Source organism: Bombus vancouverensis, chromosome 5, assembly GCF_051014615.1.
Source record: "Bombus vancouverensis nearcticus chromosome 5, iyBomVanc1_principal, whole genome shotgun sequence".
NCBI lineage: Eukaryota > Metazoa > Arthropoda > Insecta > Hymenoptera > Apidae > Bombus > Bombus vancouverensis.
Window position 1 is genome coordinate 14,859,805 of NC_134915.1, and position 17,227 is coordinate 14,877,031.

The 17,227-nt window shown below is 38.1% G+C and overlaps 2 protein-coding genes across 8 annotated transcripts in view; one reads left to right on the plus strand and one right to left on the minus strand.

Annotated features, from left to right (window-relative positions):
* The window catches only part of LOC117158988 (Kinesin heavy chain 73), a 180,894-nt gene that overhangs the window by 45,343 nt on the left and 118,324 nt on the right, over positions 1-17,227 (minus strand). The window lies entirely within an intron of this gene.
* LOC143302693 (uncharacterized) overlaps positions 7,234-17,227 on the plus strand; it is a 43,579-nt gene continuing 33,585 nt past the window's right edge. Inside the window, exon 1 of the mRNA XM_076618637.1 lies at positions 7,234-7,290. Within this exon, the coding sequence (XP_076474752.1) occupies positions 7,234-7,290 (57 nt within the window). The remainder of the gene's footprint in view (positions 7,291-17,227) is intronic.

Sequence of the window (17,227 nt, forward strand, 5' to 3'; positions counted from 1 at the left end):
AAAAATCACAAAAAGACGCTGTTTTAGAACATTCTAATTCAGGACACCACCTTAAGGCGATCATGATCGAGAAGGTATAGTACATTATACACTACATGTTCTGCTCCTAAATTACAATGAGTGAGATATATATAAATATATATGTCATTCACGAAATTTAGGAGCAGAAAGCCTATAGCGGAGATGAGACGGTGGTCGAGAAGAAAAATATATAACGATTTAATCCTTTTTCGGTTTTTCGTTTCAGTCAGGAATTACGAGGTGCACCTTTCACGCCCATTGAAAACTGTAGCCCATGAAATAGGCTTAAAAATCTGTTATAATTTCTTTTTTTACTTTAAAGAAAATTTTATTGTATTCGTTAAATATACATAAAACCATACCTCACAATTCAATAACTTCATTCCTTTCTTTCTTTTCTAAAAAAATCACAAAAAGGCGCTGTTTTAGAACATTCTAATTCAGGACACCACCTTAAGGCGATCATGATCGAGAAGGTATAGTACATTATACACTACATGTTCTGCTCCTAAATTACAATGAGTGAGATATATATAAATATATATGTCATTCACGAAATTTAGGAGCAGAAAGCCTATAGCGGAGATGAGACGGTGGTCGAGAAGAAAAATATATAACGATTTAATCCTTTTTCGGTTTTTCGTTTCGGTCAGGAATTACGAGGTGCACCTTTCACGCCGATTGAAAACTGTAGCCCATGAAATAGGCCTAAAAATCTGTTATAATTTCTTTTTTTACTTTAACAAAAATTTTATTGTATTCGTCAAGTATACGTAAAACCATACTTCAAAGTTCAATAACTTCATTCCTTTCTTTCTTTTCTAAAAAAATCACAAAAAGACGCTGTTTTAGAACATTCTAATTCAGGACACCACCTTAAGGCGATCATGATCGAGAAGGTATAGTACATTATACACTACATGTTCTGCTCCTAAATTACAATGAGTGAGATATATATAAATATATATGTCATTCACGAAATTTAGGAGCAGAAAGCCTATAGCGGAGATGAGACGGTGGTCGAGAAGAAAAATATATAACGATTTAATCCTTTTTCGGTTTTTCGTTTCAGTCAGGAATTACGAGGTGCACCTTTCACGCCGATTGAAAACTGTAGCCCATGAAATAGGCTTAAAAATCTGTTATAATTTCTTTTTTTACTTTAAAGAAAATTTTATTGTATTCGTTAAATATACATAAAACCATACCTCACAATTCAATAACTTTATTCCTTTCTTTCTTTTCTAAAAAAATCACAAAAAGACGCTGTTTTAGAACATTCTAATTCAGGACACCACCTTAAGGCGATCATGATCAAGAAGGTATAGTTCATTATACACTACATGTTCTGCTCCTAAATTACAATGAACGCGATATATATAAATATATATAACGTCCACGAAATTTAGGAGCAGAAAGCCTATAGCGGAGATGAGACGGTGGTCGACGATGGCGAAAAGTAACGAACTTCTGGATTCGAGTGAAACGACGAACGATAAAGTTTGTCAACAACGATAAATGTTGGGCATCCATTATTTCCTTATAATACAAAAGAAACTTTTCGGACCACCTAGTAGAATTTTATCTACTATTTAATACGTAAAATAATACATATTTTGTTGTATAGACGCAATCATACAATATTGTATATACATAATTTATTATTTAATAACAGAAAAGCCTGTTATATGTCATATACGTACATAATGTATAAGATTTTTCTATTCCATTATTTTGTTCCACCCTTGTACACAGCTATATATAGATACACGACCTTCCAAAAACTGAATACATTTTTTATTAACACCTTTTGTACATACGTAGAAATACAGGCTCCTTGGTATACATGTAGGTGAGCTGTAACGACCTGCGACACGCAAACCTCTGCGGTGGTCAGACCGTCAGTAGTAGAAGTATACAGGTGGTCAGGCAATGGAACTGGGTTATAACGGTTGGCATAAATGCTCGAGTTCGGGGCTGACGTTTAGCAAACTACGATTCGGAGATTCGGTATTACAGCTTGGATTTTTACGGCCGTTCCTATTCTCTGCCAAACTTTCCAAGTGGTTCAGAAATTTATTTTTAGAATATCTTCGTCGAAGTAGGTGAAAGAGGATCATTTATTTTCTACACAGTAACGCGGAAGATTTTTGTTCGCTGATTTGTTATAAATACAGATAATTGTACGTTCGGCGTAGAACCACTGACAAATGGTTACCATTTAAATAAATTAACCAACAAATAAATTAACTGTACTGAAAAATTGTTTAATATTTCGAAATTCTCATTTATTCTCGAACGTCGAAATAACTAACAATTTCTCGATATAAAATGAAATTGAATTCTAGTTTCGTTCAAGTCTCTTCCATGATTCTTTAGAATTATCGATTATTGGATGGAAATTGTCTGTAGCCTAGGAAAAGGTTAACTATAATTGTATATTAATTTACGTTACGATTTTTATTTAAAAAAGGAACCACAGACTCCGCTTTGTCGAGGCATAAAATTGAACGAGAGAAATTGCCGATCATGTTACGTTTAATACGCTTTACATTTGGAGGCGTGTAGAAGCAAGGAAATAGCCGATCTTCAAGGGATTTCTCTCTTCAAACGTTCGACGTTTCCAACGTTTGCACAGTCTTCAAAATAAATAGTCGGGGAAGTGATCGAAGCTTCGAGTAACTATAACGTGCACCAAGTTTCCAACCTGTGATCGTAACTGCAAATATACTCACACATATACGATGTCATCCGCGGGATAGAAGAGACGAAGAAAAGCGTCGAAGAGAAGGAAAACAAGTTGGATGGTGTAAAATCAAATTTGATATGTGAATTTCTGCGAGCAAGAAGGTCAGTTTTAAAATACGATACAAGCATCCATAAAAGTTTTCACGTATTCTACAGGATATTTAACAATTTTAAACTACACATTCTCGCCATAAAATTAGCGTATTATACGATAAAAGGACTAAAAGGATTGTTTAACGCCGGAATACCATTGTCGTTAATTTCCATTTCATTCGAACAAAAGTATGATCGCTTGTACATCTTCGTCTTCGTGTGTATCGCTTTAATAATTTTATTCATTTAAATTAATCCGATATTTGTATAAAATTCCAACTAGTTGAACATAGGATCGCAGGAAAAATTATGCAACAATTTTCACGCGACGTAAGAAATGTTACAAGTTTAAAATTTAATAAATTCGACGCTATCGTCCAATATTTGCCGCTATACTTTCTCATGTAGAAGCTTTAATTTTCCAAGTCATCTACAATGGAATTTCATTGCACGCGGCAAGAACTGGAGACTTTTCTTTTACATTTCGTACAGACAAGCGAGATATATCGGACTAAGACCGCTGAATCGGACCTCTAAAACGAATTATTCACGATCGAAGCAAGGCTGGACGAGTCTCGAGGGGAAGGATGCAGATCGGTGAAAGCAGAAGGGACAGCGCTGCAGGCGGCGGATGTTCACGGGGAACACTGAATCAGGCCTTTAACGAAGGTAAACTTAATTAAGGTAGTTGTCGCTGGTACAGCACAGGCTGCGTGGGTCGAGCCAATAAATCGAGGATTTCGCTTCATAGTAATATACCGATGCGACGCATTGACCAGTCGGCCAGGGGAACTTGAAATTCACTCTGCTCTGCCAACCGTTTCACGTCTAATCGTTTCGTTTCAATGTCACTGTACATTCACCCTTTTAGTTGGCAATTACGTTAAAAACGTCTGTAAGTGAGTTTACAGTGGCTACAGAAAGTATTTTCTTTTATGTTATTTATTATTTATTTATTTATCGTCGATCGATGCTCTTCGAAAAGCTCTTCGTTATTCCTGATGACTTTTAGTGCACCTGTTTCTGTTACATTGTCTTAGTAAACGATTTAAGCGGATAAAAATGTTTTTTCCTTATTATGTGTTAAAATGTTTCTCGTCTCTTCTTTTAGTAGTAGTTCCAATGTTAATCAATTAACGACGCGTCTATAAGTAATTATATTATTTATTATTATTTCGGCTTTGGACGAGCTTTCGCAGTAAGTAATTATATAGATACTTATCGCTCACATTGTATACGTTTTTCGTATAAGGACACCACGTAAGATAACCAATTCTGAATATTTAAAACGCTCGTACAATGACAGTATAAAATGGCATTGCGAAATTTCTTGAGTGAACCATGTTCGACGAAAGGAAGCTTAAACAAGCTTCACTCAGTCACGTGAAATTTGTTAGTATATAAGAGCCAGGATACTGTTTAGTTCCGGAAAAACAAGCCTGTATAACGTGATGCTAATGCGTGTAGATTGAAATTTGATAATAAAATTTAACCGCTTATAAAACTTAAACAACTATATTACACGAAGAAAGGAAAATGGAATATCATACTACATAATTCTACGTAATTTATGTAATCCATCTTATCCTATTTTCTGAATTCTAACATTAACATAATATCGTAGTTAGCGTGGTATTACAGTTAAATCATAATACAACTTGAGCATAAATTCTCTGAAGAGTACCTTGAACATAAATATTCTTAACATTTCTTATTATGTTAATTTCGCGTTCCAATCTTTTTTTAACATATCAAGGATATATTTCTATATTTTTCTCATACTTGGTCCCTATTTTTACATAATTTGCCAAGGACGCTCACGCTATTTTCTTCGCACAGAACACAATTGCACGGCGCGTGGAAGCGAGAATCGGCTGGTTAATCGCAAATTGTCGCGTGATTCGGCAGAACACAAAAAGCGCAACGATTTTTTTCCTTTTTTTCCTTTTTAAATACGAAACGTCAGATAATACGTACCAGGAGCAGAAGTTGAAACGATCGTGCAGAAAGAGTCACAATTTGTAGCGCGAGCAACGTTTTCACAGTCGTAAATAAAAATTTCAAGATTCTTGGTTAAATCGCGATCGTATTGTTTTATGACCAGTCGCGCACTGACTGCGACAGACGGAACGATAATAATGTCCCTGAAAAATGTTTCCATCGACCGACGTCATGGTCACGATACCAACTTCCACGTTCATCCCTTATTCATAAGAATTTGAAACATTAAAAACCGACTGCTGTTTGTTTCGTTTCACGGTATGACGTCGGCTAGACCAGACCAAACATCTTCGAACTCGTCGTTTATTTTACATGGCGTTTCTTTGGAAGTTAGAGCGGCCATTCTCGTGCCGCATTCCTCGTAAGAGACGTTGGCAATTGCCACGAGGGAATATCGTCGTTTGCGCGTCGAAAAATTATTTATGAAACCATGTAGCAATTTTTAAACGAGATCCGACGAATCGAAAATGTAGAAAAGCGAAGGAAAGTTTTTAGTTTGAAGAAAATAGCAATCTTTGATTTGTCTCGGTTTGATTTATTATCGTTAGAAATACTTAGAATTATAAATTTTTATCCAAAACTGAATATCCGGTTTGACTCATTTCTACATAAAAATATAACGTCAGCGCTTCTTGTAACAAACCACAGAAATTATCCTAGTGGATGGTTATGTTTTTCAATAATTAAATATTATATATTAAATAATTAATTATCAACGATGGCGATAGAAATAATCGTTTCTCAATTATTATTATCAAGCTGTTTAAACATCTAATTCTCGACTCTGAACCATCGTGAATAATTCCAAAAGGATTTAAACAGTTTAGCGAGAATGTTATTTATTCAATGCTGTTTTGCAACTTTCGTTTCGTCGTTTATTTATTCATCGCTCGCTTATGAACGCGAAACTACGATTAAACAATTTTCGAAAACGACTTGTTGTATTTCCATTTCCATAGTTCGTTTTGGTGTTCTCTCACTGATGCTTGAGTAGCTAACGTTACGTCTCAACGCTTTGTACAGGGTTTCGTATTCGGTAATACGGATATTGCTGATTGCCATTGCGGCTTTTCCCACAATTTTCTTTGTTTTAATCATTTTTAATAATGTTTGTTCGCTACACATTATTCTTATTTCTTGTATTTCATGGATAAACTCCTCTACCCCTGCGTCATCTTCTCCGTTTAGTGTCGAAATACACTCTAACGCGTCTTTAGCTTTAACGTCCGATCGTGTAGAACGTTTAGGAAAAATTCTGTCCTCGGATGATTGAGGTGGTGTCTGAGGTATTGGAGGAGGTTCTCGAAAGACTGATTGATCTTTAGTGGTGTGAGCTATTTCGTCTATGGTTATTAGAGAACTGACTTCTGATACATCTCCCATTTGTATTCTTGCTAAATTATTCCCCATTCGTGCGATCTCTGCTGTGATTATGCTAATTCTATCTCCCGTTGCTTCGTCCAGAGTTCATTCAGCGAGATGTGAAACTTGATTCTTACGAAGTATTGATTACTCTGAACGCACAAAGTCGTGGAAAATTATTACGTTTTTCCAATAGAGAATTCTTCTATGTTCTTCAGTAGCTTCGTCGTATTTTCGAGCTGTTAGTTTTACTAATTTTGCAAGCTGCGTGGCTGCCGATTTTTTTTATGCTAAGAATACGTGACGCGGGAAATCGTACAAAATTCGTCTCGTGCAATTTCGTTTGAAATTTATTTTCCCACGCGTACGTGTACGCCATTTGCTTTAAACGACAGCAAAATACAACTTCCAGCAATTATCTCGATGGACAGTTTTTAAAACGTTTCTCGAAAACGCAACGAAGCTGCAAAATTAATTTGATATTACGTATCTGTTCGTTGCGCTTCTGTATCTTTCATTGGCACCGCCGTTGTATCGTAATCGAACGACCTCTTTTTTTATCGCAATTGTCGGTTTCGAGATTTCTTGAAAAACTTGTTAAAAATAATTACTGAGAGTCGCCTCGACTCGACTCGTGATCCGTCGAAATTAAACGGAAGATGGTAAATATTTCGGTCCAAGGCGGAAATAAAGAAGTTGCACGAATAGTTGGTTATACGAGCGCGTAATAAGAGAAACGCAATGAATATTTTTGCGAGAGATGGTTCGGCTGTAAATGCGGCGCACGCGATGAAATATAAAACGAACGAGCCACGTAAACGCTGCACAATGCCGTGTCTCGCGACCAACTGCTTTCGCAATTTTGCTCTGATTAATTTTCACGCCAGCAAAACGATCCTGTCTATCTTATCACGAGCAATTTCGGTTAATTTCTCCTGTAAGCAGATAATCGCGTACTCTCTCCAAAGTCACGGTCTTTCTAAAATTATTACGTCGTTCGTCTCAAGAATGATTAAAAATTATCATACTCGTGATCAGGCTTCTTGTCGATGGCCGAGGCCGCAGGTTAGAAAATGCGGCTGCATGGAGAGTCTCGCGTCACTGGCTCTATTCGTCATCTTCTAAATTCTAAACAATATCTTCTAGATAATATTCATCTTCTAAATAATACCGCGGCATCTTCCAAATTCTTCGCTTTCTAGGAAACAGCACCTGAAAAGGAAACTCTTTATCGCGAACAACTGCCATTCATTCGGTAATAATGCAACATCACAAAAGTAATCGCGTTGTTTGATATGCAGGAACGCGAATGTGCGCGCACGTTGCTCTCGCTTAACCAGTTCAGCTGTTGCGATCTCCTTGAAAACCGCGTACCTAAGCTGTGTCGCTACAGGTAAGCGACGACGACGAGTATACTCGTGAAACGCAAAGTACGCGTGCCTGTTGCAACGTGCAATTCAGTTGTAAAAAAACGACTGTTTTATTCGCGAATTTTATTACTACGATGTACTGCAATCAATAAATTACAGTTTAGGCTACAAATTGTAACCTTTTCTTACGTATAACGTGTATACGAGTTGTGAGGAGAAAATACTACCATTTCTTCATGACGAGTATACTCGCGAAAAACAGCCAACTGGTTAATTGCTCGTGCCAGGACGCAAGGGAACCGCGTGCACTTGCGATTGGTTATACGAACAAATAACATAAACGAGACACGGGAAGTAGTTTTGTGTATCTTTCGTTGATGTGTATCTCGTTACCGTCAGGTTCCATCGTTAACGAACACACCAGCGGAGAAGGGTATCGGGGAAATGGCACTTGGCGAACTCGAAAACGCTCGACGAAACGTATTTGTTCTGTTTGTCGTGGAATTCCGTGCCGAAATGGAAATATCGGTCGCGGATATCGATACTTTATCGTGGAATAGGATAACTCGTTAAACGGCTCGTTCTTCAGCTAGAAACTCTTGTAACCACCAAGTCGAAATTTAATAGAAAGGAATTGCCTTCAACGAGAATTTTGCAAACGTAGACACGCGATAGGATTTATTTTCGATAAAAAAGGAAACGCGTAAGAAAAGAAAACAGGGAAACGCCGAATTCTTAAACAGAGAAATCATCGCGTTCGAGGGATCGTCGATCGAAACGTTTCCAGCCGACACGTTAGTTCCTATTAAGAAGTCGAGAAAATTAGTGAGAATTTCACCGAAGCTTTGTCACGTTTTAGTGACACGCAATATTTAGTTAATTGATTTATTATACTACCGAGTCAGCCTTCTGTCGTTCGTTTATTTCTAAAATTCTTTCGTGTTCGAAGTATTCCGATTATTTTCCATTAAAGGTTTCCTGATCGAACGAGAAGTTACATTAATCTTCTACTGGTTTCGATAGAACGCACATTGAAATTTCTTCGGCTTTCGATTTTTATAAACTCGTTGTGAAAAGCTTCTCGATTAACCTCGATTAACCCAAGTAAAATCCCGTCAAATCCAAATTATCTCGCATCGATCGTCGACAAGAGAAACAGCAACTCATTCGAACGCTACCGACGTAGGAAAATTAATCTCCCGCATAACGCTTACGAGCTAATTTGAGATTTACGAGGTTTTACAGCTCGCCAAATTACACAGATCGCTGTTATCATCGACAACGGCTGTTGTATTACGTTGTTCGCTTGTCTTTATATCTAAACGTCTCGAAGACAGGAGAAGCTTCGTTGAAAATATGAGAAAACGACGATAAAAGGACGTCGTGTGCAACTGAAATCTACTCTGGACGCAAGCCTCCTGACGCTAGAGGCACGTTAATTGAACGGTCAATTATGGCACGGTTATTAAATCATCAGAGATCGCTGGCTGATCTCGCCTTTCGTATCTCATTTGTAAATTTGCTCGCTGGATAGAAATAATCGGTAATTTAATCGATAAGCCGAGGATAAGCGTGTATCTTCTTTTCTCTTTCTTATTTTTTTTCCAAAAATACGATTATAGACGCGAGATATTTTTTTTGTAAAACATTTTCCTCGTTAATTCTAGCTTTTCCTCTGTTTCTGTTTTCCGTGGCAAAGAACGTGGATTGGAAAAAAGGCGACGACTTTTACAAAGGCGATTCGATCACGATGTTTAATTTAATTTCGTTTTTCACAGAGATCGAACCCGTTTGTGAAAATGTTTGTGAAAGATGTTTCGCGTTGCTTTGTCATAGCTGTGATACGCAAAACACGGTACTGCGTATATCGAGTATGTTCTTAAACGTATAATAAATACGCAAGACGTACGCAGAACACGTAAAAAATACGTAGCTTTGTAACGAATATATTTCGCGTGAACATACTTCGCGTATCACTCGATTAACATAAACGTACAAATATCTTTCGGAAGGTATAGGTACAAATTACTTGGACATTTATTTAAAACAAAGTTAAACTACGTATCGATGAATTTTTTTCGAATTAATCGGTTGAATTGCCCGGTGCCTTTTTAAAGGCCAAAGGTTACCCACATTTTTCAAATACCTCGAGATCTTCGAACAGACTGAAAAATTCCAGTTTAACCATCAGTTAGCTGTTATTCCGATATTTCTTAATTTTGTTAACGACAGGGCAAACTTTATTTCTTCGTAACGAGTATACTCGTCAGAAACAGCTAACTGGTTAAACCAAACATCTACGCTTGATTAAACACAAAGACGTCGAGAAATATTTGAAAAAAACGACTGCTCGAGCTATAATGAAAAAAAAAGAAAAACTACACTCGATAATACCGATACCCTTTTTCTCTCGAACAAACAAAATTCCGCTAACGAAAGCTTAATCCTCTTTCGCTCGCGTGCCGCTCTTTTTACAATACTTCGTTGTCCTATTTATCCATACAATCGAACCATTTTGTTATTGTGCAGCGTTACATCCCCTGCTATGCACAGAGAATAAACCCGCAGAGCGGAGTTTAAACGCAATTAACGCCGCCGTTTACGCATAGCGATAGCGGAGAAAGCTGCGGTAGAACGTGGCCATAAATGAGCTTGTTTCAATGGCGAATACAGGACGAACGCAGCTAGCCATTGACGACCTTTCCGCAACGACCAAAGGGTTTGATCCCCCGAACGGCCATTTTTAATTACTCCTCTTGGACCTTGGCAGCGCGTTTCCGATGGAAACAGAAACGGCGACGCGTAACAGGTAGCTGTAGATTCTAAATAACAGCTGTGTCCGCGATTACGAATCGATCGCGTGAAGATGCGTTTAGAGGAAACGAGCGAGAGTTTGTGCCCGTTTAGCGCGGACGATGATCGAGCAATCTGTCGGTGAACTCATTAACAGATTAGTTTGGCAGAAACAGCTTCTTCGTGGCGAGGATGCGGATTTAAGAATCGGAGCGTTTATGGGACATTTAGCAGTTATGGGGAAAAAATATTTTTGTGCCCCCATAGAGACGATGATAAAGAGGAGGAGGAAAGAGCGAAGAAAAACTGTAACAAAAATTGTGTCAATATTGTTATTTATATTGTGCACGTACGTTTTGTAATAGTGTGTGGTGTTGATTCGTTTTATCGAACGTCTGTGAGTTGTTGAGGGGAATCCTGATCGGCAAATCGTCTCTCCTCTTAAATCGTAGAATCCCTTTAAAGCTATCGCAGCTTTATACAAACTTGCACGTTAATCTCGTGAAATCTTAAAAACAGATTTCCTCTTAATAGGGTTACTATCCAATGTTATTAAAACAAGAAATTCGAACCAATTGCCCCGGTGCTATGATCAAGATGATTAAATTAATCAAAGTGACGAGATGGTGCACTATATTCGGCTGAATAAATATCATCTTATTAATGCGTTCTTCTTATCCTTCGGTCGTAAGATATATAAACAATTGAATTACCTTAATCACGCGCTAATCATACAGACAAATAGACTGGAAGGCGATTAATTAGCGGAGCACCGTTATCGACAAATTACTTCGATAAATGTGTCAAAAAATTGTTCGCTATATTCGAATACCAAAATAAATGTATTTTCAGCTTCGTACTCTTGTTTCCCGCATCGATTACTTGCTTCAGCTCTGATTGTTCTACGAATAGCGTTATAAATATTCATTTGTTCGCTTGATTCCACGCTAATCCAAGCTTTTTCTACTTCCAATGTGAAGATAAAACGTAGACAGAGAAATCTCACGCGACAAATAAACGTGGTCCCCGAAGTGACTTTTATGCTACAAAGAAACGAACAGAAGACGGAAGAAACATTAAACGAATTCCTTGTCACTGTTTCCACACAAGGTAAATCCGCTCGTCTCTCGAATTAATTGCCAGCCATCGATACTCTTTATCTCGGAAACACTCTTCGCGAATTAATATTCTCTCACCGATCGATCACGCTCGTAAGGCGAAAAGAAAGAAGAGAACTGCGAAATGCAGAGCGAGAAGAAATCACAAAGGAATTACATTTTTGGGTGATCGTTGTTATTCGTTACATTTTCTCTCTTTTTTTTTTATTTTTTTTTTTATAAATAAGCGGTAGAATTCCAAGCGAAAGAGATTGCCGGGGGAATAAAAAGGAACCAACGAGGAAAATACGCTCGTTTAAGCTCGTCGGTTGTCCTGATGGAATAGAAAAATTCCTCCCCTTCGAAAGGAGAAGGCGGTTCGTGAGGCGAATTCATTAAATTTCGCGGCGTACGCACGCCATTGGAATACCAAATCGCCGGTGGAACACGCGTTTTCAAAGAATAATATAATTCGCATCGCGAATATAGGAATAATATAATTGCGCGATACTGGAAACTCTGGCTACGGAAAAACTTCTGCTCTCCGCTGGCGTCGGCGATTTTTTCATTTCTGCATCCCCACTCGTGGCGATTAGGTTCTACTTACAGGAAGATAAAGTGAGCTTGAAAGGTGTAAAAGTATAATTTTATTTAAGATTTCGTACTCGTCTACATATACAAAGAACGTATACATATACACGCAAGATTATTCTTTATCTGTTATCTGGAAGCTTTTGAATTTGACACCACTGCAATTTTTTTTTTTTTTTTTTTTTTTTGTAAGAACGGATGATCTATGATATTCAAGATCAAGTATTTCTTTACTTTTATCATGTGAATTCTTTCGTGTATTTTAATATAATAATCGGTTGTCATTATGAGTCCTAGCGATCCACAGTTTTACTTTGCAAAGAAATATCTTCATAATTCTCATGTAATAGCATCGTGTGTACAGTTTACTATTAATTTGAAGCGTTTCTTATAATATCTGATGATCGCGCGAACGTTAACAATATTTTTTCATAAAAATGATCGTTTTTAAAATTTACAGTGAAAAAGATTTTTTTCGGAATGATGTCACTTCGTTTGTTAACCAGTTTTTATCAAAACGTATTCTAGGACGTTCGAACAATATTCCCAAATTTCTTCGATTCAATATCACTGCTATTTTTTGAATAGCAGCTACTTGAAGATTAAAGAGGATCTCGGTGGTCCAGTGTGACAAGCGTGACAACCGTGTGTTAAAATAGCTCCCTCTAACATCGATATTATACGCGTATTAAGGGCGGGAAAGGTATTTCTTTAAAAGTTCTCGTCCCACGAACGATTTGAAAAGTTTCCTTTTAAAAAGCTGTCGAAAGAAAATACTGCAACTTCCTTTGCAGAACCCGACAATTTATTTTCCAACTAATCTTAACCAACATCCGCTATTTCGTGTGAAGCAAGAAATCGTGAACATCCTGCGACATCTAACAATATATCAAACAAATGTATCTCTACGCGACTTCAACGAATCACGAACAATTGCACCTGGCCGCCTACTCTCTATCGATTTTCTATAAACACAGCTCCGGATCACCGATAGGAACAAACGGCCAAATAAACACAAACGTTGGACAATGAGTTAGGAAACCCTTTGAAAATGTTCTAACAATAGCTCGTTTGCATAGACGCGATAAAACGCGGTCTCGCAAAAGCCGGAGCTAGAGGAAGAGCTTTTGTAAGACGTTCTCAAAGACTCGCCAGTTCTCATCTCATCCGCCTGTTCCTTTTTCCTGTTTCTTTCGTCTAATTCCTGGCTGAAAAGCACGATGCGCGAGACGTTTCCTTTTGCCTCCGCGAGAAACGTCGCGGCGAGCACTGTGTCAAGCACCCGATCTCTCCTTTACCGAAAAGAAGCTTCTGGCCTCGAGCCAGCCTCCTCTCCTCTTCGACTAATACGTACTTGTCACTATTAGTCGACAGATGCCTCGTGAATCGCCACGGAAGAATCTCGTTCGTCTAATCGAGTTAACACTCAACTCAATTATTCAACTCAATTATTCGAACAAGTTAATTCGGAGACTCAGCAATCCGAGCAAGTTAACGCTGAGACTCGACTACGCGATGAAGTTAGCGCCGAGGCTCGATCGCGCGTACAAGTTGACGCTGGGAGTCAATTATTCGAGCAGGATAACTCTGAGATTCAATTATTCAAACGAGCCAATTCCGCGACTCAATTATCCGAACAAGTCAGTTCCGAGACTCAGCAATCCGAGCAAGTTAACGCTGAGACTCGACTACGCGATGAAGTTAGCGCCGAGGCTCGATCGCGCGTACAAGTTGACGCTGGGAGTCAATTATTCGAGCAGGATAACTCTGAGATTCAATTATTCAGACGAGCCAATTCCGCGACTCAATTATCCGAACAAGTCAGTTCCGAGACTCAGCAATCCGAGCAAGTTAACGCTGAGACTCGACTACGCGATGAAGTTAGCGCCGAGGCTCGATCGCGCGTACAAGTTGACGCTGGGAGTCAATTATTCGAGCAGGATAACTCTGAGATTCAATTATCCGGACAAGTTAATGCTGAGACTCAATTATCCTTACTTACGCAATGTCGTAATACGTACGAACATTTGTTCTTCTGGGGATCACATTGACACAAAACCATTTGTTGCTAATAAAGTCATTCGTTTTTAGTGAAAATAAATTCCAAGTATCGAAGAAGGTACAGTCGAAATACTGATAATTGTACTATTAATTAACGTATCGGGTTGAAAGGAAGTTCGTTCCCTTTTTAAGGCCAAACTGAAGTACGTGTTTTATATATAATAAGTACATTGTTTTCGATCGCAATATATGCGCCAATCCTTTCGATCATTTTTCGCCATCTTCGTGGTAACCTTGCTATTCCATTAGCGTAACATCGCTGAGTCGCGTCTGAGCCTTCTGAGAGAAAGAAACGATCCTATTCGTTTTTGCAGTCTTCCGAAGAAGATGAATTCTTATTGTTGAGGTAGTTTCCGAAGCAGCGGAACAAATGATAGTCTGAGCGTGCAGGATAGGGAGAATATGGTGGATAAAGTAGAAGATCTCGTTCAAGAAGCATCGATTTTTATCTAAAGCGCGACGATTGATACACGTAGCGTTGCGTTGTCTTACCGAACTATGTTTGAACTTGCGCCAGGCCAACGGAAAACAAATGCTTCGAAAAATGTTGGTATACTCTCTACAGTTGTTTCGGAAGTAATCAACAACGCCAATTAAATTGAGGTTAATAGCCGTTGTTTAAACTCATCTCGCTACGAAAAACAGAACGAACTTTCTTCTCAACGCAATATTTGTGTCCGAGAGTGCTTAATTTAACCGGTTACGATTACGAAACCAAAGTCAAATTTGCTTCGTGAGAAAATGGTTTTTAAGTTACTTGTACGTTGGAAATGATAGTAAATCAGAAGTAAAATCGGAACGAAATAAAATCTTCTTCCAAAAACTGTGTTACTTTAAATGATTCGAAGTTACCAACAAATTAATTAAACTGAGACAAAATTTCGTTCGTGCAGAACTGATTTTGAGCGCTATTTTCGATCAAAAATTTTTCAATTAATTATTTACTTATTCTTCTTTTTTTATTTTTTTATTGGAATACCGATCCAGAATTTTTCATCAGCAGCTTTTCAGATTCTTATTTATGTATCACACCTTGTATCATAGTTTTAAAGAGAATACGATCCGCAGGTAGCTGTATCAAGCAGAAGCAGTAAGCTCTGCTCACGGGAATAATTCCAACTTGCTGTGAGCATAGGTAACGAGACGCAGCGTCCAATTTCTCGCGACAATAACAAGATCCTCGCGAGAATCAGCGAATTCTCGTGTGGTTTTCGCGTAGCCAAGCAACCTGGTATTCGCTAATCCCGTAGATGGTTGGCGACGGTTCAAATGCGTTGCTGGATCAGCGATACGCCATGGAATCGTCGCCAAAACTCCATGCCATTTGCCTCGTATCGACACGATTCATCACGACACGATAATCCCACACGTGCCATTTCGAATTTTAATTCACAATTTTTCACTCACGTCACGCGGTAATTTATTTAAGCCGTCATCTCTAGGTATTTTTGATACAAACAGAGTCACGGTGCTTGAACAGATATTTCTGGATCTCCGATGCGAAGAAAAGTCGACGCGTCCCTCTGAAAACCTTTATCGGTTAGGAAAATTCACATCTAACTTCGTACGTAACCGAACAATCAAAAATTGCAAATCTAAAACGTAAAACAACGATTAAAGGAGAAAATTCGTAGAAGTAAGCAAATATCCAATCAAATACCATACCATACACGCCTACGCTTAAAAAAAAGGAAACGTCTCCTCGATAAATCATCGATCACGAAACAGGCTATCTTTCATTGTTAAAAAAAAAAAAAAAGAAAAAAAGACCATGACTGCCAAACGACGCAAAATTCCTTCTCCGCTAACAATAATTAAATTTTAATTCCGATTAACTGTCGAATTTGAAAAACTCGATTAAAACCGAGACGCAATTTTCGGGAAGCAATTGCCTTCCATCGCCTCCTAACGCGTTCCCTGTGACGTAAAATCGACGACGCAGAATAATAAAAGAATCGTTCGACTGGCCGGCATTCGGAGAGACTTGGAAAATTAAATCGGAAACAATTCGGCCGAAAATCGTTCGGCTGTTCCCGGCGACACCCACGGTAGCCGAGAATTCAATAAAACGCCTGGCAAAGGTCGGAGGTCAGTCGCAGTTAACTCTACGTCTGCGAGGTGCAGCGACGTGCAAAAGCCTCGATTTATGACCACCGTCTCGACTCTTCGTCCTCTATAGATCTATGATCCATGCACAGAGGATAGAGCACGAGCTTTCACCGTGACGATTCGACGTTGCACGGTAAATTGAATTCGACGTGGCGTGAAAGATAACCTGACGTGCACCTGAAAGCGACCGGCAACCCCTGGGATCATTACGGGGGCGTCCTGAATCAGAATGTTCCAAAACAACATCTTTTTGTGATCGTTTTTAGAAAGGAAAGGAAGAAATGATGTTATTGAATTTTGAGGTATGGTTTTATGTATATTTAACGAATACAATAAAATTTTTTTTAATGTAAAAAAAGAAATTAGAAGAAAAATATATAACGATTTAATCCTTTTTCGGTTTTTCGTTTCAGTCAGGAATTACGAGGTGCACCTTCCACGCCGATTGAAAACTGTAGCCCATGAAATAGGCCTAAAAATCTGTTATAATTTCTTTTTCACTTTAACAAAAATTTTATTGTATTGGTTAAATATACGTAAAGCCATACCTCAAAATTCAATAACTTCATTCCTTTCTTTCTTTTCTAAAAAAATCACAAAAAGACGCTGTTTTAGAACATTCTAATTCAGGACACCCCCTTAAGGCGATCATGATCGAGAAGGTATAGTACATTATACACTACATGTTCTGCTCCTAAATTACAATGAGTGAGATATATATAAATATATATGTCATTCACGAAATTTAGGAGCAGAAAGCCTATAGCGGAGATGAGACGGTGGTCGAGAAGAAAAATATATAACGATTTAATCCTTTTTCGGTTTTTCGTTTCGGTCAGGAATTACGAGGTGCACCTTTCACGCCGACTGAAAACTGTAGCCCATGAAATAGGCCTAAAAATTTGTTATAATTTCTTTTTTTACTATAAAGAAAATTATATTCTGTTCGTTAAATATACATAAAACCATACCTCACAATTC